General features: G+C 40.8%; 1 protein-coding gene across 4 annotated transcripts in view; it reads left to right on the forward strand.

Moving 5' to 3' along the window:
• The window catches only part of EPHA3 (EPH receptor A3), a 177,079-nt gene that overhangs the window by 140,724 nt on the left and 13,177 nt on the right, over nucleotides 1-23,178 (forward strand). For 2 of the 4 annotated variants that reach the window (XM_040054900.2, XM_040054901.1), the window contains 5 exons: nucleotides 4,323-4,508; nucleotides 8,389-8,450; nucleotides 10,703-10,912; nucleotides 17,487-17,636; nucleotides 19,648-19,841. In XM_040054900.2, coding sequence (XP_039910834.1) covers nucleotides 4,323-4,508; nucleotides 8,389-8,450; nucleotides 10,703-10,912; nucleotides 17,487-17,636; nucleotides 19,648-19,841 — 802 coding nt within the window. Of the gene's footprint in view, nucleotides 1-112; nucleotides 187-4,322; nucleotides 4,509-8,388; nucleotides 8,451-10,702; nucleotides 10,913-11,350; nucleotides 11,466-17,486; nucleotides 17,637-19,647; nucleotides 19,842-23,178 lie in introns of those variants that run through there. The other 2 variants (XM_040054902.1, XM_040054903.2) reach the window with 2 other exon arrangements.

The following is a 23,178-nucleotide window of genomic DNA, read 5'->3' on the forward strand; positions in this document are numbered from 1 at the left end:
GATCGTTCAGCCTCACTTCTTTGTTTGTCTTTAAAATCTGTCAGCGCAGCACAGAAAATGTTATCAACTGTGAAGATGTTTTCTTTTTTTTTTTTCTTTTTCCCCCTAAAAGGACTCTTGATTATTGTGCCTTGAGTGAAACCACAAACTCATTTCATACCAGTCACCACGCATCCATCAGGCTGCAGTGACCTTTGGTCCTTGGATTGATTTTGGTCACTGCTTTGGATTTGAATTATTGATTTAGGAGGAAAGGGTTGTCTGTCCAATAACTGATTGTCTGAGCCATAAAGATGCCACAGATTGTTGGATTTACAGGAAACAAGCTGGTGAAATGATGGGATTTTGTAACAGAGGAGCCAGATTACAGAAATTCTCATTACACTGAGTGTTGAAACGGAGCATGTAGCTCCTGATAGAATGTGTGCTTCCCCCTTGAAGTGAAGTGGGAGATTGAGCCAGAAGATCATAGAGTGTTACCTTTCCTCCTATATTCAAGCATCTATGAGGAGTACTATTGATTTTTAATCCACTGAAAAATACTTGTTCCTTTATTATTGATTTTCTGGGGCTTCTCTCTAAGTATACAGTTTGAATTAAAACCATGGGATGGGAGAGACAGACTCCGAGTGCAGAGCAAAAGATTTTCAGGTGGAAAAAAGTGTGGAATCCAAGGTACTGTACTCAGTGCATCTCCTGAATCACCCAGCAAAAAAAAAAAAGAGCCGTTTTTCATCCTCTCCTGCTGAAGCTGCTCAACTGTTCTTAGTTTGAAGTTATTTTATGGAAAGGTGGAATCCGTGTTCCTTCTGGTTTTAATTTTGCCCCACAAGAGTGCACTGTTCTCCATCATCTTCAGTCAAGACAGCAAAGCTCTGTTTATTGCACATAACAAGGAATTTGTGTGAGGATGGAGAAGGAGGAATACTCTAAATTTAAGTCAAGGAGCAGTGTGTTTTCCTTGTAAGACTTTCAGGAGCCTCACAAATGCAAGCTTTCTAAATTTGGGCTGTATGCAGTGTATGAATCTAGAAAAGGAGTTCCTGAGGATTATGCCATGTCTTACAGCTTGGTTGTTCTGACATATTTGTAGTCAAGATACACGGTGGAATCAAATAAACCAAAATTTGTCAAATAGAGCCTCTGAAATCAGAGGAAAACGTTTTGAGAGGCTCCAATAAAAGGACTATGTGCTAAAGGAGTCAGGTGCTTTAAAAGTCTCTCTGCTCCACTGCAGTGAGAATCGCAGGTTATGCTGGGTTGGAAGGGACCCGCAAGGGTTGTGGAGTCCAACTCTTAAGTGAACGGCCCCCACGGGGACTGAACCTGGACCTCAGCATTGTCAGCACCCTGCTCAGACCAACTGAGCTGGGTGGCAGAGGGTTCCTGCAAGCTTTTTGCATTAAAACGTGCACTAGTTTTAATGCACTTGCATTAAAACTTTTTTTTTGGGCGCCATAACTCAGTTCACGTAATCTGGAGTACAGAAGGCATTATAGTTAACATTTCCTCGTAGCATTGCTTGAGGTGCCAACAGGAAGAGCCAGGAGGGGAAGAACAGATGAAAATCGGGCCACAGAGAGCTGGGAGCTTCCAAAAGGAGTTTGTGGCACCACTTTACACTGCTATCACGCTCAGCACGTGGTAGCTTTTACATTCAGAGTGCCTCTGAGGCAACTTCTTCAGGAACACTTCTCCCCAAAACCAGAAAGGCATTTCCTGCCTCTCACTGAGTCAATGACTTGTTTGAGTGAATGACTTGGTCTCTTCCTGCCCTTGTCCTTTGCAAGGCAAGTGTGAAGGAAATTATAAAAAAAAGACAGGGGTTTGAGAAGAAGGGATTCATTTAACTGCCCTGAAGTGTGACGCAAGTAATGAGACCTTCAAGTCAGGCAAGCAGTCTCGACATTCTGAAGTGCTCCAAGCAGTTCTTCGCAGCTTTAGCCAAAAGTCTCTGAGAAGAGAGGGCTTTCAGAGCTTACGTAGCTTTGAAAACACACACAAATGCAATAAGGAAATATTCTTATCCAAAAGAACCTCAAGACAAACAAGAGGGATTTTAGCAGGAGGCTAAGCATAAGAAAATTGAGGTCAGAAGCCACTTTTTCAGATTTTTTCTTTACAGTAATCTTTTCTTTTAAAATAACTCACTTATTTTTATGGATTCAGTTCAACAAACCACTTCAGAAGTTTAAATCCAACTGGGCAGTAGGAGAATACTGCAGAAAGTACTTCCTTGATTTGGGTTAGGTTTTAACTATGTTCTTTGCTGAACAAGAAAGCAAGCATTTTCTTTTCTTCCTAGGCTGAAATATGCTTGTAGCACAGCGTCTTGTTGATGAGAGTGATCAAAAAATTTGTGATTTTGTTATTCACAAAATTCAGGGGCTACCTGTCTGTAAACTTTCTGGAGGCTTGCAGTGTCCCCCAGTGAAGGTTAGAACGTTGCTGATGCTCCCAGGGTTTATGAAATGTTACAAGCTTTGGTGCCTCTCCAAATCTGAGGGAGCTCTCTGCACAGATTTAAAATGGAGCAAAATGGAGACGCTGATTTCACAGAATCTTCATTTACTGTTCCCCTCAGTCAAAATGCACAGCAAACCACCATCCCTTGATGTACTAAATAGCCTATTTAAAAAGAAATTAGGATGTCCTGGAGGGAGATCTTTGTGCCATGAACAGCACTCCTAAATAATCCCTATCATCTTTCCACGTGTGAATAGGCACACCAGTCTGCAGGGTGGGTTATACAATCTTTATGTGTGTGGCGTAATTAAAAATAAACGCCTCAGGAAGGCTTTGTATGAAAAGCCATCGTCCTCATATCTTACAGTCAGTGCCAGGTTTTCTGGCACTCAAACACAAGCCCTTCTTCCTCCTAAACAGGGTCTGGTGAGGCCCAGTCCATTTCATACAGTAATAATTTGCAGGAAAAATTGTAGTGTAACTGGATGGGTCTCTACAGGTGTTGACCAGATAGATGTATTTAGCATCCATGCTGCCCTGGATGTAAAAAATCATAGGTTGAGGTAGTTGGGCTGCCTGGGGAGCTCATTCCAATGAAATAATTTTCCAAGAAAGTAAACCCACTTTATATCCATAGACAACAGCAAACCTCATTGCTAGAAAGAGCCCATCTTTTATTCTCTTGCAGCATCTGCTGGCCTTGAGGTACTTTTGGAATCTGATTAATCACTCTGGTTCTGGGTTGTTCAGCCATGGCTAAATGGGACTGTGTTGATGGACATTACCCGTAACCTTTTCCTTCCCAGAAGTTAAACAAATATCAGATACACGATTCCAGCTTCAAAATGAAGGATTGATGGCTGGGCTGCTGGCTGAAATTATAGCTAAAGTCTCCATTGACAGTAACTGTAAAATAGTTCTAAGAGCTTAGCTTGTTATAGCTTTTTGGACCATGAAAACATCAAGAAAATGGAGTTGGAAGCTGGGCGCTACAAGATTTATTTCAAGCATTTTTTTTTTCCCTTCCCTCTGTTTTCAAGATGTGCTTTGGTATTCCTATTTTGGACAGCATTGAGCTGGGGTTGGTGTTTGAACTCTTGGTAAAATATAATGGTCATTGGGGCTTGCAGAAGTTGACTGCCTGTAATTAAGTCTGAAAAGAACTCAACTCCCATTAGTTACTAATAATAGCTTTTAAAATTTGTTTCCTGAGCTGCTGCCTGTCTTGGCAGCCTGAAATACAAACAGTGCTAGAATTAGAGGGTGTAATGTCAGTGCTTTTTAGCAATATGTATGTACATAAAGATATATCTTCCTTTTAGTGGTTATTACCTTGATAGTACAGTTCAATGCCTGGAAGATGAAGCAGCTGGTGATAAGATATGGTGATACTCATTTCCATGCTGTTGACTCAAATCTAGCCTGGGTTAGCAACAGAGAAAGGTCATTGCCCTACCACACACTTATTCAGGCCTTTTTTGATCACTTGGCTGTCTGGAAAAAAAAAAAAAACCCCAAAAAACCCCCAGAAAAAAAAGCTGAAAGAGGGCTTTAAAAACAGTTGCTTCTCAAATAATAACATATTGAAACTTCCTTATGTGATTTGTGTAAAAATTAGTTAACTGAAAAACATTTTCAAGTGAGGTGTCTTCTTGCAACAGTTTTCTACCTATTTAATACTTCCTCTTTTGAATGCTAAGATGATTTTCCTTGTGCTCTGCTCTTGCATGTTGCAGAAGGATAAACCAGTATACACCACATTCCAGGGCCTTTTTTTGAGCACTGATTCTTCTTTCTTGAATCCCTATGAAATAATCACATTTCAGCTGTCGTCACTTTTCCACTCTCTTTTTTAGGAGAATTTGGAGAAGTGTGCAGTGGACGCCTGAAGCTGCCTTCTAAGAAGGAAATTTCAGTGGCCATCAAAACCCTGAAAGTTGGCTACACAGAAAAGCAGAGGAGGGACTTCCTGGGAGAAGCCAGCATCATGGGCCAGTTCGACCACCCCAACATCATCCGACTGGAGGGAGTCGTCACTAAAAGTAAGAAGTGGCAGGGACATCTGTGCATGGAAATTGTCATGGAGGTGCCTTCCAGCCTAAATAATTCCCTGATCTGCTGATCAGTCAGAGGAGAGCAAAAGTGAATTATAAATGAAGTCAGCCAGGTTTATGCTCTGCAAAATGTTCAACAATAAATTGGCAGGTTTCATAAACTCCAGAGGTACAAATTGCTCCAAAAGGGCCAAGAGGCACTGGGTGATGGTTTGGTTAGGAGTTGTGGGGTCTGATGTGCTGAGGCTTCCAATTTGCACTGAATTGCACTGTGTTCTGCTTTCAGCTAAATCATTAGATTTGTCATTAGTGCTAATTAATGAACAGCCTACCTGGTACAACAACTGGTTCTAGTGAATTATTACATAAGGCCAAACTTTTTTCCTGCACAGTTTACATGAGGGGAAATATTCCATGGGATATTCAATATGTATCAGCATGAGGCATTTTAAAGCTCCAGAATTCCAGAATTCAAACATCTCAGTAAAAATCTCAAAGAAGAAGTCTTGAGGCTTTAATCTGTCAGTAGTAAAATTAATTTTATCTCTGTCCTTATATATAAATTTACTTAAATGCCGTTTCTAAATCTGCCTTTAGGTGCTTTTGTTATGGGTTTGGTTGGGGTTTTTTTCTGCCTTTTTTTTTTTTAATATTTGTTTTTCTTGTTTGTTTGTTTGTTTGCTTGTTGTGTTGTTGCTGCATATTCTTGATCTTTGCTTATGACAACAAATCACCTTCTCTTTTTGAGACAAAAAAAATTAAGTGAAACCTACATGTACCTGTGGTACCTTCCTGGAAAAGTTATATATTTCAACAACTGTCTTCAGCCATACTTTCTATATTTTCACTGCAGAATGAAGTGATGCATTTAGTGATCAAATTTTTCTACCTACATTAGTTATTAAGTGGAAGATCAATCAGATTTTATATAAGGCAATCTTAAAAAAAAAAAAAAAAAAAAAAAGGTAATGCTCCAAGATTTTTCAGGAGAGCAGAAAAAATTGTTAGAATATTTTTTTGTTCATCCTAGAGGACCATGCTGGCAAAGCAGCTCTTTGCCATTTCAGTGATCAGCTTGGAATTTGCTGAAGATATTTCTAGTTGAACTGGATAGAAACATACCAAATACTTCGGTTTTATGTAGATGGTTTTATTAGTTTTAACAAAATTTTGGGGTTTAATTGTGTGATTCAAATTTTCACAGAGGTGAGTGAATAAATTTCATAGCATACTGCGGAAAAGTATAAGAAATTAAACCCCCAGCAGAATATGTCTAAAAGTCACTAGTGAAAGTCAGGTAAAACACTATATGTTATGAAGAGCCATAATTATAATAACAATATTGCCTTCTCTGTGTGTGGTTCATGCAAGTCTATCTTGCTGATTTCAATAACAAAGATATTACTGTTTATCTTAGGCCCCACAGTCCTATTAGGAAAGGTGTGCCAGCATAAATTGAGGTTTATCTCCTGCTTTGTAGTGACACACATTTTGTACAGTCAGAATAAGATTTGCAGTCACAAAATCACTTGAAACGCCAGCATCAGTCTGCACACAGCTGAGCTAAAATCTATTTTGTTACATTTTGTGTTCCTGGAGCACCTGAGACGATCATTTAATTTCTGTACATGTAGGAATTTGTGTGTTGCTCTTGAATGTGCACTACTAATTCTCTCTGTGTTCTGTGCAAGTGACTTCTAGTGAGTTTGGTGCTCAGATGTTTTCACAGCAGTGCTGTAGGCTTTGGGGGGCTGGGGGAGGAGGTCAGGAGTGCCAGCTGCACATCACATCCATGTGTGAGAGAGAAAACTTTGAATATTCTGAGCTGAAGCCTATAAAAGCCTCAGGGGTACAACACTTTTTCCAGATAGCTCTAGTGCAGGAGTTGAGAAATGTGCTCTGGAGATATTTGTCTCCATTTTACTGGGGAAAAGTATACAGCACAAAGTAAATATAATGATGAATAAAATTATTTGTTTTATTAAACATTCTGCAGGGTCACAGGAGGACAAAAAGCTTGTGGGTTTGGAGGGGTTTTTTTGTTGTTTGTTTTTAACAAATCAATCACCACATCAGGCTTCCAGCCTCGCCTCCAGTGCAGGATTGTTCCCCTGCTCCTTGTGGGTTTCTGTCTTGCATTTCCCAGCTGCTGCCCTGCACTCCTGGGCACGCTGTCGGCAGCAGTCTTAAAAACCAGCACACATGTTCTGCTTAGTTTACTAATAATTTACAGCAATTTGTAGCCTGCTTTTATAATAAACCTGGGCAACGCTGTTGACACAACTTGTTATCATTTATAAACGGCCGTGCGTTGATAAATGGATGCAGAGGGTTCTTTTAAAACTTCAGAGCATGTGCTTCTTATTATGGGCACATTCCCAACTGAATGAGAGTGAAACCCTGCACTTAAGGCTTTCTGGAGTGTGGGTGAGCAAGGCAGGAAGATGCTCCTGTAATAATTTGGAACACATCTTTCTTATTCTAATATAAGTTCTTCTGATAAAGTCTCATAAAGTTGCCTGAGTTTGTACAGAAACCCGGCACCTGTCTCCTGGCTTCAAAGTGCAAGGCAAAGTAAATTGGTTTATCATAGAAAGTTTTGGGCAGCCTTGTACTTGAAAGGTCCAGAAGCATCTTCTCTGTGTTACCAGAAATCCCTTTGAATTCATGTTACACACAGAATGCAAGTTAAGTACTTTAACTATGTACTTCTGGCTAGCAAGGCTAAGAATAAATAGATTTGTGTTGTTGTTGTTTGAGCCTTTACATTGTTAGATCTCCTATCTGTATCATCTCTTATGCCATTCAAGATTAATATTTTGCATCCAGTATTTCCTACTGGTCAATGGATGACGGTCATTTACTCATTAGTGTGACTCCCACAGTATAACACATCATTTGTACCACAGAAAGAAGATATTTGATCTATGAATATATTAATTCATAACGTTCTTTGAAATTTCTATTTCTCTTCTAAGATTTCTATTTGGTAGAAGCTGTCTTTTTTGAAAAGCAAACAGAAAAAAAGTGGTTGTTACCATTCACTTGGATTTTTAATGGATTTCTTGTTCTTAATTTTGCTGGGTACCTTTTTCAAGCCTCATGCTGTTCAATTTTAAAAGCTAAAATTTCACCATGCCCACTATACAATATGCAGGCCTTTGTCCTACTTTTATGGTCAGATGCCTTCCTGTATTTTACGTGCAATAATAATTCATCTCTCTAAATAACCTCATGCCCTTACCCACCTTCCTCTCTACCACAAAGAGAAAATAAGCAAAGCATTAGTAAATATTATGAAATAATAAAATCCATATGATGGTAAAGTATTAACAGGGCAATGACCTTGGTCTGAAAACTTTCCCCGTCATCACATTAATTTTTGCATTAGTTTCTCTCCAGCATGTCAGAGCTGCATATAAAATCTTGATTGTGTCACAAAATGCCCTAGGGTGGAAGGAATGGTTTCAAAAGCTGGACTGAATATGTCTGGATGAGTTTTGGAAAATACTAAAGGCTTTTCAAGGGCTGTATCCTTGGAGTTTGCCATTGCCCCGTGGGTGCAGCGTGTTCAGGTCCAAGTTTGTGCTGTCAGGGATCCCATCACAGAGGGAAGGAGTGGCTGGAAGGAGGGAATGCCCCTCTTACAGCGCTGCTTCCCTTTCCATTGCCCTGTGTTTTACTGTGCACTTTCCATCTTTATCTGCACCCAGCCTCAGTTTGTCCACGCATCTTTTGCTTCCTTTCTAAATGTAAAAAGTTATCCTTGGGGTCAGGAGGATTTGGACACATTCCTGAAATGCTTGGGTTGCTGATTGTGTTCTGATGTGTTCCTGTGGAAAGCCTGACCCCTGTGCTCTATTTTCAGGTAAACCAGTTATGATTGTTACTGAGTATATGGAAAATGGTTCCTTGGACAGCTTCCTACGAGTAAGTGCAACAGGAAAATAAATGGGGCAGAAGTGGCTCTTGTTCTGGACTTGTTGTGGGTTTACTGCCGCGCTGCACTGATGCATCATCAGCTCTTGTTGCTTGATATTTCTTTATTTTCACTTGGGTTTGTGAGTATCATGATGTGCTCAGGAAGCCATGTAGAGATCTGCTGGTCCATTTGCAGTAAGCATTATTCCAAAATTAAGACAATTTTGGTTGCATTAGTATGTCACGTCTATAAAAATGAACAAAACAACATTCTGGCACAGAAAAATTAGAATTTTTTTTCTGGAATTGTGACAGTAATGAAGTAATGCTTATTGGTTGGCAGCCTCTATGTCTAAGCAAGAGATTTTCAAAATTAATGGATTTGTGGAAATTTTATCAGTAATGAAATGTTGAGAGACTAGCCCCATACCTGAGGATGTTAGAAATGTTTAGCTAGCAAAGTTTACTGGCCTGTTTTCTTTTTCCAACCTTAGACATACTAATGCTGTGGCTGATTTATCTTTGTTTGCTGTCAAAGTTGGTAGTGAGCCTAAAAAAATTTGAACGCTCCCTGTGTCACCAAGATTTACTTGTGGCAAAACAAGGAGCGTAGGAGAAATGAAATCCCATCTGAGGGGAAACACTGGCTTAATTTTAATTTGTTAGGGCAAACTCAGCTTTGGCTGGGAGACTGCTTTGGTTCTGCCACGGTTGAATGACATTATCCCCCAAATTCATAACATTGAACTAGACATTTAACCCCAAAAGGGGATGGATTGTCAACCTTAGTTTCACTATGTACTATATATGTTACGGTGTCCACTGGAGCGTGTAAAATACATATAAATAATGTGTCAGTATAGCTGAATGAAATATCTCTGTGCTGAACTATACATATTTTGTTTAGGCTTGAAATCCTTGAAGAGAGCCCTGAGGAAAGGAGAATAATTTCTGACTGCACAGAACAGTTGTTCAGCTTGTTCTTTCATTTTAGTGTGATTTTTTTTTTTTTTTTTTTTTAAACTACTCTTGTGTGGAAACATAGATAAGAACCTTGTGACTCATTAATATCACAGGCCACTCAGGCCATATAACTCTTTTTATAAATGCCTTTTGAAACTACTTAGTTTGCTTTCCCCATTGCCATTGAAAGGCTCTCCGAGCACCTGATTCTGCTCATGGTTAGAAACCTTCTGGTTTTTAGCTAAATCTTTTCCAGAGTCTCTATAAAATTCTCTTGCGTTGGCTCTGATAAAAAAGGGACAGACAACAGCTAAGACTCTTTTAAAATAATTAATTTCTTCATGAAGGGGAAGTCTGAGAGACTCTTTAAGCATCCACCGTCTCATGTATTTGTCTAATGTTTACAGCCCTAATATCACCCCCAAGAACAGTAATCAGAAATGAAACGTGGATGCAATCAGTCTGGCGGACTGATTCATGTCAGATCACCTCACATGGCAGAGCCAGCTCCCCTGCATTTAATAAAATTCCAGAAGCAGCAGCACGAGGAGTTGGAGGGCTGCCCATGAGGGGATACGTTTACAGCACTGGGGAATTCATCTGAGAGCTGCACTACAACAAATGCTGTCCTATTGTCCATATATCCATATATCAATATCAAAAGTAGATGTTAACAAACAGGAATAGTCAGAGTTGGGAGATTTAAATTATGCCCTGAAGTAGGTAATTAGAAATATATCCAACTAATGGTTTCTAGGCTAAGTCATGATGTGTTTCAGTAATTTTTGTGTTCCTGAAGTTGAGGAAAATTTTAAGGAATGAGTTTAAAAGTAACGGAATTTGAAAGCCGCTGACTCAGATCAGCATTTGCCTTTGCTAAATCAATTTCTTGTGTAATAGAAAACTTTCATTAGGCCGTTGGGGAAGGCTTGGATTTTCACTAAAAAATCCTGTGGCCTTTCAGGGAAGTTGGACATCTGTTTCTCTAATGTTCTGACACTCCAGTCTCAGGAGCACACACAACTTAGATTTATGTGCTGCTTTCACACGTGTCCCATCTAGGAAATTAAAATTCTGATGACAGGAAGAAGGGGAAAAATGAATTTTTATCTGAATTGCAAATCTGTCCCCTTCCCTCAGCTGATTGGGAGATCAACGTGGTTCCACACGTAGCATTTAAATCACAGCGCCTGACTCACCAGCTCCTCATTTGAGGAGCTTCAAGGGTATTTTTGAAAAAAATCTGTGTAGGAAGGAGCATGAGCAATGCCTGAGATGACATTTCCAATGTTTTCCAGAAGCATGATGCCCAGTTCACAGTCATCCAGCTGGTGGGCATGCTTCGAGGGATCGCATCTGGCATGAAGTACCTGTCGGATATGGGTTACGTCCATCGGGATTTAGCTGCTCGTAACATCCTCATCAACAGCAACCTGGTGTGCAAAGTCTCAGATTTTGGTCTCTCTCGTGTACTGGAGGATGACCCAGAAGCTGCTTACACCACGAGGGTGAGTTCCTCTGTTCCTTTGCCCTTTAAAAATTCTTGTTGGTTGTGACAAAGGCCGAAATCCGATGGAAATCGGGAATCTGAGGCTGTTGCAGAGGGCAGTCAGTCTTGTATGGCCAGAGAAACTCAATAAACCAGAAGCTCATCACAGTTATTTTTAAATTCACGTCTCGGAGAAAATAGAAAATGTACTTACAGAAAGTATGGCTTGTGTTGGTAGATTACTTTCCTTAGACTATGCAAAATTCTTGGCTCTGTTTCTTTCTTCTGGACCTGTAAAAGAGTGAATATCACAATAAAGGCCTGAGTTCTTTTGGCACACAGTAATTTAAGACCTCATGCATGCTTAGAGGAGTTTTAGTTACGCTGCTGATTTAGCTCCCACACAGTAAAAAAAAATCCCATCCATCAAATTTTTGTGCATTTTCTCTCCTGATAGGACATACGTCTGACTGGAGCATACTGATATTGCTGTTCTTCAAGGGTGTATCATTCATACCTGCTCTTGTACCTCTAATTGAGTGAGAACTTGAGTAAAACAAACAAAAAAAAATGCACATCTGATTATCACCCTGAATAATACTTCCATTTTCTTGTGGAAGCCTTTAGTTTTATGTTTATGTGCGTATAACACTTGGATATCTGGTTGCTCATTTTAATGTTATTTAAAGTTAACTTTACAAGAAATGACATTAAGATCCAGTATCTTAGTCAAGTGTAATTTGCATTGCTCACAGTAATCACCTCATCTTCACTGTACAAACCAGATTACAATGTAGCAGCATAACTTTAATGTGGGTTTTCTAAGGTTTCCTTCATTCCTGAACACTGGCAGGAGCAATCAATCATTTTAGTAGTTTGCATGCTGCCTTCTTCACGATTGAAATAAAAGAGCATGTGAGAAATGAGTAAAGAAATGACAGTTTTCTTACATATTATACACACATACATTAACAGATACGTATTTATCAATCATACCTTCATAACTTACCAGGCATAAAAGACTCCATTCTTTACTTCTCCTTTCAATGTTTTCTTTGCCCTCTGATAAACTTTGTCATGGAGTTAGAAATAAGCAATATATGCCACTTTGGAAAACTGTCTGCAGAGATCTGTCATGGTCAAGATAAAGAGACATTAGTAGGAGAAAGCAGTGTTAATTGTCAGTAGTGTTACAGCGTTAATAAATAAATACTCCTGGAGTGCAAGAGTTCCTCCATAGAAAACGGTCTGAGGTCCAGCCAGGGGCGTGTTGCTGTGTCAGATGCTTTTTTGCTCTCTTCTTAAAATCAAGCTGAAAATGGAGCATGGGATGAAGCTCTCACATCTGTGATGTGTCTGTGGGTGGCTCAGACAAATCAAGGTGCACAGGGTGTCGGTGTTTTCAGCCAGTGTTCCGTGGGAATTTCTTCTTCCTCTCCTCCTGCCACCTACTTTCTGAGTCTACCTGCCTGTTTACAATTAGATAGTGAAATCAGATGGAAAGAAACTATTTTGTAAAGTGTAATCATCTGTGTTCAGTAAACTCCATCTGGCATTTATGATGTGTGTGCAAACTGCTGCAGGAAGATGCCCAGATAATTAAAACCTTCAAATATAACTTAGGACAAATCTGATTCTTTTTCAAGAGTTGCTGCTGTGAATATATACCTGTGCCACGTGTTGGGTCTGAGAGAAGAGCAAGGCTATTTGATATTCATCTTTTTTGCTCACATTTCCTTTGAAGTGAGTCTTATGTAGATGTCAAGGGAGTATTTCTAGGTGGGATGTTTGATCCCCAGCTGAAAAAAGTAGGGACTACAGATGTGAAACTTCACTGGCAGAGAGACAGACAGTTTGTGTTCCTGCTGCTTGGATACTTCACAAAACACAGGACCATTTCCTAGGCTTAACACGTTTTGCAGACACTAATTGTAAGACAAAGCCAAGACAAAAACAGTGTCACTTTTTAAAATAATGGCATCATCCCAAACTATTTCATGCCTAATAATGGCATTGTCCCAAACTATTTAATGTCTTTAAAACTAAAAGATGACAAGATATTTTAAAAAAATCTAAATTATAACTCAAATTTCAAACATTACAGACTGTGTATTATATTGATGTCCTCCTGTCCTCCATCTCTTCTTACTCCCACTTGTCCATTTCATACCAGTGGTGCTAGGGAAATTTATAGATTTAGCTGCCAAGATGGATGCTTTATCTATTTCAGCTCCTTATCTACCCCTATTTTCCACCTGTGAATGTCAAAGCCCGAGAATGTTTCCACTGCTTTAATTGATAATTGCAAGTCAGGATTGATCTACCTCCCAGACACCCAGCCAGGCTTTCAACACTCACCATTGCCTGGGTGAAATTTTATGTTGTGCTGTTCTCAGAAGCCGTGTCTGAAGCTTTGCATAAAGGCTATGAACATGTATCCTTTAATACATCAATAACTGATGTATTCATTTATATATCAATGCATAATCTGTGATGTTCATGCTATTGTGCCAGAAGCCCGAAGGACAATGCAAAGCTCACAAGTGCGCGAGTGAAATACAGGGAATCAGGAGTTGTAAGGAACTCTCCTACCTGACAGGGTCATTTTTTTACCTCCTGAATTATTGTCACTGCCTCGGTCCCACAAAAGGCCTTTGGCAGCCTGGGGTCTGCCTGCTTACAGAGGCAGAAACCAGCATGTGAATCAGGCTGCCTGACTGTTTGGATTTTTTTATTTTTCCACAGAGCCCTTGTGCCTGAGGGGATGTGCTGTAATTATCTACATTCTCCATATCTGTTCGCTTTTAATTGAAACACCGAGATCGTATTAAAATTGTCATTGTCAAATGGACCTGGTTCGTCCTTGTCATTTTTCAGATGTCTGTTTGACAAGTGGGTGGACTAATGACACAGTATGAAGTGGAAGTGAATTTAAGCCATCACTGTTGTGGAGGGACTGTAATTATGTCTCTCAAAGACAATATTTGGGTAATCAGTAGATGAACTTCGACTATTTAAGCACACAGATACATCACCAGGATTCATGGTATTTTAATGTAAATGCAGCCCTTCCTGGACAAAAAAAAATCAGTTGTATTTTCCCTATATATGCAAAATCACAGTGATACAGTCTGAATGTATTGAAGGGTGTGGTAGAAAAGGAAACAAAACCCCAAAAATTGTCTTGCCCCAAAGCACAGAGGAGAGGAGCAGTGTTCTGTCATCGCTGACTCCTCTAGGAGGAGATGATTTCAATATAAAACATTCATTAGTAAGGGACTGACAAGCAGCAGCAGCAAATTTCAGGTGTGCAAGAAGGTAAAACAGCCTCATCTCTCTCACATGAATCTGTCTTGTTCTGTTCCATTAAGATATCTCCTGAACTCTCCTAAGTCCTGGTGTAATGAATGAGTGTCAGGCTTTTATTTTCAGCTTTTTCTGCAAAGTCCTTCTAGTAATTCAGCTAGAATCCATTTTTCTTGATTCTCTCCTCCCCAGGCCTGTGGCTTAGGTGCCTGTGGCTGTCACCCTGTAACAGATTATAAATCAGAGTGTTGGAATGGGTTCTGAAGTTCTGGAAACAGCTGCCTTGTGCTGGAGTTCCAGACATGCTAGAAATAAATTGAGGACTTCATTGACTTTAGATGAATTATGTTGGAGAGCTGGATGCTGCAGGTATAGCAGCTCCATCTACAAAAGATAAAACTTTTGGTTACTGCTGGCTCGCTGGTTTCCAACCCTGAGAGAGTCTCTGACCCAGACTGCCTGGGATTTTGAGCTGCAATATCCAACTCCTACAATTTCTAACAACAAAGCTGTCTTTCTGCTCAGGTTTGGGGAGCTTGTCTTTATGATGAGCATGCCCTTAAAAGGAGACCACAACGAAAATATATAAAAACTGTATTTATCTTCAGAAAACAGTAAATACATGGCTGTTCGTGTTCTTGAACTATTCCAAAAAAAGAGTCAGCAAAATCCCTTCTTAAGAATAATTATGACACTTTTATGACAAATTGGGGAGCAGAAGAGCAAAGTTACACTTTTAGACTCTGTTCAGTGGCAGTTGATTTCTTTTTTTAGCTACATTTTAATTAATATTTTGTCTCATTTATAGTAATGCCATGTGTACCTTCAGGCTTGTATAGGATTACAGCTGAGACTTAGCAAAGAAAAATTGAAAGCCACTGACTCACACTCATTGTAATAAGAATCTGGGGTTGATGCACCTTTCTTTTTCAGTAAGGCAAAGCCAGAAATTGTTTTGTTGAGTTTTTAATCTTTCTGCAATTAAGCAGTCCCAAAATGTGAGGAGACTAATTAATGTGGGGGTTTTTAATTTTTTTTTTTTTTGGAAATGTGTTTCTCCAATTGCATAAATGACTTTTTACATAAGAATATAATGACATTCTATCCCACATGAAATTCCTGCCCTTGTCTAGTGGGAGATGCCTGATTCTCTTCTCGGTGGTGGGGTCTTTGTGGATGTAAATTTAGAATATGGCTTTCCCTCAGGACTGACGTTCTTTATTGAAAACCAGGGCTCACTCCTAGCAGAGAAAACAGGGAGGTTGATTTCTTTATCAGCCTCACATCTAACACTGTAAGTGGATTTGTTGTGAAAACACGAGGCTAGGGGAGAGCTTTCCTTGTTCCTTGGCTGGGCCATGGACTTGCTGAGGGCCCCTGGACACTTGTAAAGGGAGCTTATTAATTGAGTATGAGGAAAACAAAGTCATTTTTATGTTCTTGGTCCTGTTCTGGGGCACCGCTGGGAATTGTGAATAAAGTTATAATGCATGGAAAACACAATGTACTTTTTGTGACTGAAGAACATCATCTAGTAGATTAAATTTCCCAGAAAGAGAGAGAGATCAGGCTGTTCACTTGGCTTCAGTGATAAAACAGGGGTTTCAAACAGTCCAGTTTGTTTTCTGTGTCCTATTTGCTGGTCTGCAAGTGATGTGGAAATTTGGTGTTTACCTGATTTTAAGGTAGGTTTGTCTTTTGATAGGGAGCTCTGCCCATATGCCAAGGGTCCATGAAGCCCACATGCCAAGATAATCTCCTCCCTTACCTTTGCCAAGCCTCTGAGACTTGACTTATCTAGTGACATTTTGGAGGCCTAAATTGTAGTCTCAGTCTGGACTACCTGTGTTGTTTATACTTAATTTAATTCATGAATTATTAGCCATGAAAATGAAGATGCTTCGGTGTAGTTAGACTGTATTTAGGTTTCTAATTAACACTAATGTCTGCATTTCTATTGTTAACCAAGCTAGTGAGTCTAAAGCTGGTGCTTTTCTAGCTACCCTCAGTGCAGGTACACTTTATGGGACTGTAGGCAAAGCAGTAAAATATTTAAATCTCTTTTTCTTGCTGGTTACTCAGCGGAAGTAAGAGCACTCTCTGCCCACAAAGGTGGTTGTGAGGAGAGGTGTGTGACTGGGGGATGATGGGAGTGTCAGAAGCACTGCAAAGAGCTGGTCTGGTGTGAAATCTTCAGAATATATTCTGTACATGTCGTGCATAACTGGAAATAAATTTAAACTCTCACAGTTTTCTGTACTAAAACACATTCATTCCAGAATTGCCTTCAGGAACAAGTTTTGCATTGCTGTCTTTTAGAACTTTATTTTCTCGTGTGTGACTCTCTGCCAAAGCTGGCATCGCCAGGAATTGTCTCTTTCCTCTAATTCTTGCATTTTAGAAACTCAGCCTGAGGTTCCTTGTATGCATTTTATCAACTGGACCTACAGCACCAAGCGATGGCCATGACCAGAGAGAGATGTTCCCCTGCCTACCACGTTTATCGTACTAGTAGCTTCAGTTCTCTTCGAGTTTGGCATTTAATGATGGCTTGCTTCTCTTATGACTGTAAAAATGTCCAAGGCCACTCTCCCAGCTGACATTTTTGCACTCTTCCCTCTGCACAGATGACCCTATCTGAATCTGGCTTTCTGTGTCAGCTAGAGGCTTGGCTTCAGTGAAATGAAGCAACATTTTCCTCCCCTTATTTTCCTTGGATGTCCTAGAAAACCTGGTGAAGCCATGCAGGTTCCACACCAGCAGGGAATTCACTTCAGTGCCTTAAAATCAGCCAAATCCAGCCCCCTTGTGCTGTGCAAAAGGATCTGGGTTACAAGCAAGGACCTCAGACTGAGGTTTTCACCTTTAATGCTGTGTGACTGTCATGCCAGTTTCCAAACATTTCATAACTGAAAATCAACCAAACTTGATTTACCATTTACTCTTATTTGTGCAAATTATGCTATGTACACACACACATATATATATTTAAAATATATGTTTGTGTGGCTATAAAGTATGTATGCTGTACTGTACGATATATCTGTATTGTAGATAGATAAATGTATGGTAAATCTACTAGGTATCAGTAGATTTTGCACTGAAATGTGTTTTACTCTCTCTTTTGCTCTTATGACAAATGTCAGCAGTGTTTTCCAGCTTACACTGGGTGTTTTTACACCAGTAGCGCGATAACTGAGAATCTCAGAGATAAAATAATCAACCACACAAAATCATATTTGTTGCAGGACAGTCAAATGGACTCTCTGGTTTTGTTTTGCTCCCAGGGGGGCAAGATTCCCATCCGATGGACATCCCCAGAAGCTATTGCCTATCGGAAGTTCACGTCAGCCAGTGACGCCTGGAGCTATGGGATTGTCCTCTGGGAGGTGATGTCCTACGGGGAGAGACCCTACTGGGAGATGTCCAACCAGGATGTGAGTAAATTGTTGTCTGAGTTATGCTCTCAGATAAGGAACCAAACTGTGAAAGGAGGCCAGGACCAGTTTGCTCTGTGGTTTTGATGGTGACACTGAGTAAGGAGACGAATATTGCCAGATCTCCCTGGTCAAATAAAAGTTCATCAGAACTTAAAAAACCCATTATCTTTATAGCAGAGTGTTTTGGAGCTCTGAAGGAGCAGAGTAGAGAATTTCATCCCATTGGTGGCTTTCTGTAAGATGATGCAAATAATTCCACTGCAGTGAGGTCACTGCCTTTCACATTCCTTAGCTCGTTGTTAGAAAACCGTCCTAAACTTCTGTTGATCCCCTTTGGTTCCACTTGTATAATACTCTGTAGAAGTTTTCTGTAAATGTCAAATGCACAGGATAAATTGCTCTTGGCACTTGTGAAAAAGAGAAGCAAAGCATTTCTGCTAAGAGTTTAATGAAACCAAAATGCTTCTGGAAGTAATCAATGGATAAAACAGAGAACGAGAGTGATCTGATTAGACTTCCAATACAGGTTTCTTTGTAACATTAGTAAACTGTCCAAGCCTGCAATCCAAATGATTAATGGAGCTCTCCCAGTATTTTTTAAAGAAGCATAACATTTCCCCAAAGAGGATTTTTATTGTATCTATTTTGGGTTCTTTTTCTGTTGTTTTATTAATTTTAGATTTATTCCACAGGAGTTTCTTATGGACCAAATTTTATGGAGTGCAGTCACTCACACAAATGGATTTTCCAAGTAGCTGATATATATTGTTATTAGTTCTAAATTAAAATAAGACAGTAACTTAGTTGTAGTCAAACATTTTTCTGTACTACTTCATGTTAAACAAGGAAGAAGGGAACAAAACTTCCTTTTAAATGGGTACCTCTGCAACCCAAGTCGCTGCAGAAAACTATGCATTTCTTTTAATTGGTAATGAATGTTTTTGTGGAGATTAATGTATCCTGCAGACTGATATATGAGTGGAATGCCTTTAATAATATCCCATTAAAATCAGAAACGGAAGGATTAACCTATTTATGTGTCTCTCCTTCATGGCTGCTTAAACCATTCACTGTTCTCTTGTCCTTGTTCTAATTCAGAATATTTTGTTCTGCTTTCCAATTAATTGATCCAGATGAAAAGGAAAGATTAACAGAATATGGCTTTATCATTTTCTATGTTGAATACATTGTGGGTTTTTTATTGTTCATGGGGCAATAGATACTGTAAGCCTGTGTTAGCTTCTAGTGAAGAGGCTGGATTAAAAAGCTTCTGGACAGCATGAATTCTAAAGTTATCTTGGTTTTGTGTGTGTCAATCTGGAAAAATTGTAGAAAATCTAGACAAATTTTATCAATCTAGGCAAATTATAAGGAATTTGGCTTGCATTGCCTAGTAGAAGGTGTACAGTTATCCATGAGGTAAGTTTTAAAAACATTTTGTGGCCCTGTGACATCATGCACAAGACCTTTTGTCTGTTGGTTCAGGATGGCCCGTGAGGGGGGCACGTTGATTTTTCGGCAGGGTAGGTTTTTTTTTCTCTTGGTTGTTTTCAGTTCAGCGTCCACTGGAGGATGTGGAAAGGTTGTTTTTTCTGGTGTTTTTTTGGAGTTTAGTGTCCGCTAGAGGTTGTGGAAAGCGTGTGTTGCTAAGGGTAATCAGAGCAGAGATATTCAAGACCTCTTGAAGTCTGGCATACTTAAGCAAGCACTTGCTAACTGAGGCTTTTGTTTATGGATTTAGCTCAACTGAGTGTGAGCTTTTGAGATCCTTTCCACACGCTCACCTTCTTCAAAGTCACACACCGTCTCTTAACTCCCCTTTCTGCACGCCTAATCTACTGCCTGGTTTACTTTGCAGATAAACGAGAGGCATTGCACGACAAGACAATTAGCGAATAAACACGCTTGTTTAAACACGGGATGCCCACGTTAGCGGTTGGCACAGCCGATAAAAACCGAGTTGCTGTGAAGCGCCTTTAAGTTCCCACAAACTTTTCTCCTTGTGCAGGTGATTAAGGCTGTGGATGAAGGGTACCGCTTGCCGCCTCCCATGGACTGCCCAGCTGCCTTGTATCAGCTGATGCTGGACTGCTGGCAGAAAGACAGGAACAACAGACCCAAGTTTGAGCAGATTGTCAGCATCCTGGATAAGCTGATCCGTAATCCCAGCAGTCTGAAAATCATCACCAACGCGGCGGCAAGGTGACATAGCACATCTTGTATTGCTCGCTAACCTCTTTGATTCCTTCATCTCCTGTAGTTAGATTTTGTTTGCTCTCTTTACTGCCCCTTCACCTTTCAACTGTAGCTGTTTGTAGAGAGAAGGCTTTCACATTATTATTATTATTATTATTATTATTATTATTATTATTATTGTTGTTGTTGCCATGTTGTTTCTGTTAGTTATTTGCTATTATTTATCCAACTTGTGAAAGATTTTTTTATGCTAAGGGTAGGAAACGCACTGTAAGACTAAGCAGAGTTTTGTGAGAAAAACACAGCTGGCAGATTTGGCCACCACGTGATTTTCCTTTTCCTTCTGCCTTTTGGTGGTGTTTTAAGTGCTTAGTGTTTCATAGGTTACAGCCAGCCGTGTTCCTAAGTATCTTTCTGAATTGGGTCCAAATACACTTATGCTCTTCTCTGACAAGTCATTTAACTTTAATCATATGAATATATATATATATATTTATTTTTTTTTTTCAGTAGTGCTCACAGACCTAAAAATGCACTTACACTCCTTCTTAGATCAATGTGTTAAGCAGGAATTAATTTTCAACCTGTGCAATGTTCCTAATTGCATTAAAAACATTCATTTTTAATCCTGGGTTTTCAACACGCTCTGGAACATCATCACTAAGAGGAGATAAGAATTATCTAATTGAGAGAGAGCAACTGAAGAGTGTGTTGACACCTAGGGGCGTAATGAGGATGTGGTGAAAGAAGAGCTTTAGCTAAGTAGGGTTAAAGAGAATTGTTTTATACAATGCACAAGATGTCATACTCTTACCGAAGGAGTGTAAAAGATGTAAAATTATTTCTAGCATGAATGGTAGTGCCAAATCCTCTGTCAGCAAAGCAGGCAGGGTCAGGGGGAAGAGCACTCTGCTCCTCTGCTGCTTCAGACCCAGGCCCTCGAGGGTGTTCTGCGTTTCACTGGGCAAGAGACCAGAGCCTGACACGAGGCAAGTTTCAAAGGGGAACACAGAAAACCTCCCTGTCAGACCTCTCCTTGTGATGCAGTACGCTTCCCACCACAGCAATTGAATGGGAAGGCTGAGGGAAATGGAGCAAAGGCAGTGGAAAGAGCTGCATTGATCCTGCAGCCTGCTGTGTGACTGCCACGGACCTTGCCTCCTTCTTCCTGGCCCCAGCTTTGTGCTGCATCCTGAGCTAGAGACTGACCACTAATTACCTCCTGCTGACATGCCAGAGGGGGGAAAAAGAAAGAAGAGGTGGCAGGAGGAAGGCAGTCATACTAATGTGCTCTGCTTTTAAATTTACATATTGAGAGAACATGGCTCTCACAAAATTATGTTTCAATAATTTTGCTTGGTGGGTCTTTAACACATGAGAAACCAGCATGCTTACAGAAGCAATTATTTCTAGGAAGTGACAGAAAAAAACAACCAAACAAACAAAAACACCACAACATCCTTTTGGGAAAAACAACAATCTGTTTAAACACCATTTTCTCAGTCAAGTACATTTCTTCCAAATACCTTGCATCACTGTGTGGCAAATGATTGGGGCAAGGAATTATTTTCTAGGGATATGTTGCAGCCATCTGATGACTAGGGGAGTTGGAAATCATAACCATCTTGTCTGGGTTTGGAGACTTGATTGCAGAAACCAGGGCTGCATGTTTTTCATTCCAAATAGAAGCAAAACGCTCCCTGTTTGTGGTCCTTCCAGTTACAGAATTGAAGTGCAGCAGAGGTGAAAACAGTGTGGAACCATAATTTCCAGTTACTTGTTCATAGCCAGTAGAAGGTGATACCCTCTAATAGGGACCAAATTCAGTCTGAGCACCTTTTCCACCTACTGCTCTGCAGGAGCCCCAGAGCAGGATATGTTCCCTTCTGTCTCTCTCTCTTGTGCTCTCTTCGCTCCTCTTCCATTCTGTGCTTTAGTGGCACAGAGGGTGGCAGAGGCTGCCCACCCTACCACAGTGCCACGCTCTCTGCTCGTGGGGAGGCAAGGAGGGAAGGAAGGAGGCTGCCTGCATGGTAGGGAACTTCTCACAGCTGCTTTAGGTGAGCCCTCAGTGAAATGCTCCTCCTGCTGCTGCTCTGGCTTTGATACGGAGTGTGTTTCTGAGGAGGGCAGCGCCAAAGGTGATTTTATTCCTTCCTTCCTTCCTTCCTTCCTTCCTTCCTTCCTTCCTTCCTTCCTTCCTTCCTTCCTTCCTTCCTTCCTTCCTTCCTTCCTTCCTTCCTTCCTTCCTTCCTTCCTTCCTTCCTTCCTAATTACTCTTCCACTGCCACATCCCTGCAGGTTCCTAGGCAGCGCAGTCTCTCCCTTCCTGCAGCTCCTCACCCACTCCCTGGTGTCAGGCAGGGCACTGTGTGGTCCCAGCCCAATCCCTTCCCTCTATGGAGGAGCTTCTTGCAAGTTCAGGGAATTTGTGATCCGTGATCTCTCCATCTCACCTTGTCCTTCCTCCTCAGGCTGTCCTTCAGCACAACCACGTATAAAGACAAGTGAGGGGTGCTGGTTCCATGTAACCATTGTCAAAGCAGACTAATCTCAAAGCTTAGACACGGCTGGAAATCTGCAGCCAGCTCCTCACCCCCGTGGTGTCCTGCAGAGAGGCACTGGCGGCCAGGGAGTGAGCCTGGAGGTTCAGCATCGCTTTTTGACAGACTGGCAGAGAAAAATGAGATGGAAAAATGACAAGTGAGGCAAAACGGGGTGGGGCCTTGCCCCAGCCTGGAGTGCAGGAATATGTAACTGGTACTGAGGGGCTCTGGGTCAGGGCAGCTCCTGGAGAAGGGGACACTCTGGGATCCCTGCTAGTGCTCCTCTGCTGTCAGCAGCCAGAGAGGGACAGACATCACTGCAGAGGAAAGCGCTCAGGGACTCTGCCCCAGGGCTCCGGGGATTCCTTTGGCTCAAGTGGCTGCTCTCAGTTGTTATTTGAGGCGGCAGCGCTCCCACACCGCCTCTCCTCCTACCCATAATAAGCAATTAATCTAGGTTATGGAGGTCCCAGCTCTCTTTTAGCTGTGTCTGTGGTGCTACTGGAGGAATGTTAGAGCTTGATGCCCACCATATGCTCGTAGGTGTTCCGAATACACTCGGTCAGGGAAAAACGTTTAACCCGACGACGTCTGCTGCGGATGCAAAACCTGTCTCCTCTTACAGATTTTAGGGCTGATGTTTGTTTAAAATAGTCACAGCACTGTTGTATCCTATTTGAAAAACTTATTTCTGGAGGTGCGTAGGATATCCCTGTCCTCTGGGTGCTGGTTGCTGTTAACTGGCCTCCCCTGAAGGATGTGCTTGGCTGAACATCTGATTCCAGGCCACAGCCCAG

This window comes from Hirundo rustica, chromosome 2 (genome assembly GCF_015227805.2).
Source record: "Hirundo rustica isolate bHirRus1 chromosome 2, bHirRus1.pri.v3, whole genome shotgun sequence".
Lineage (NCBI taxonomy): Eukaryota > Metazoa > Chordata > Aves > Passeriformes > Hirundinidae > Hirundo > Hirundo rustica.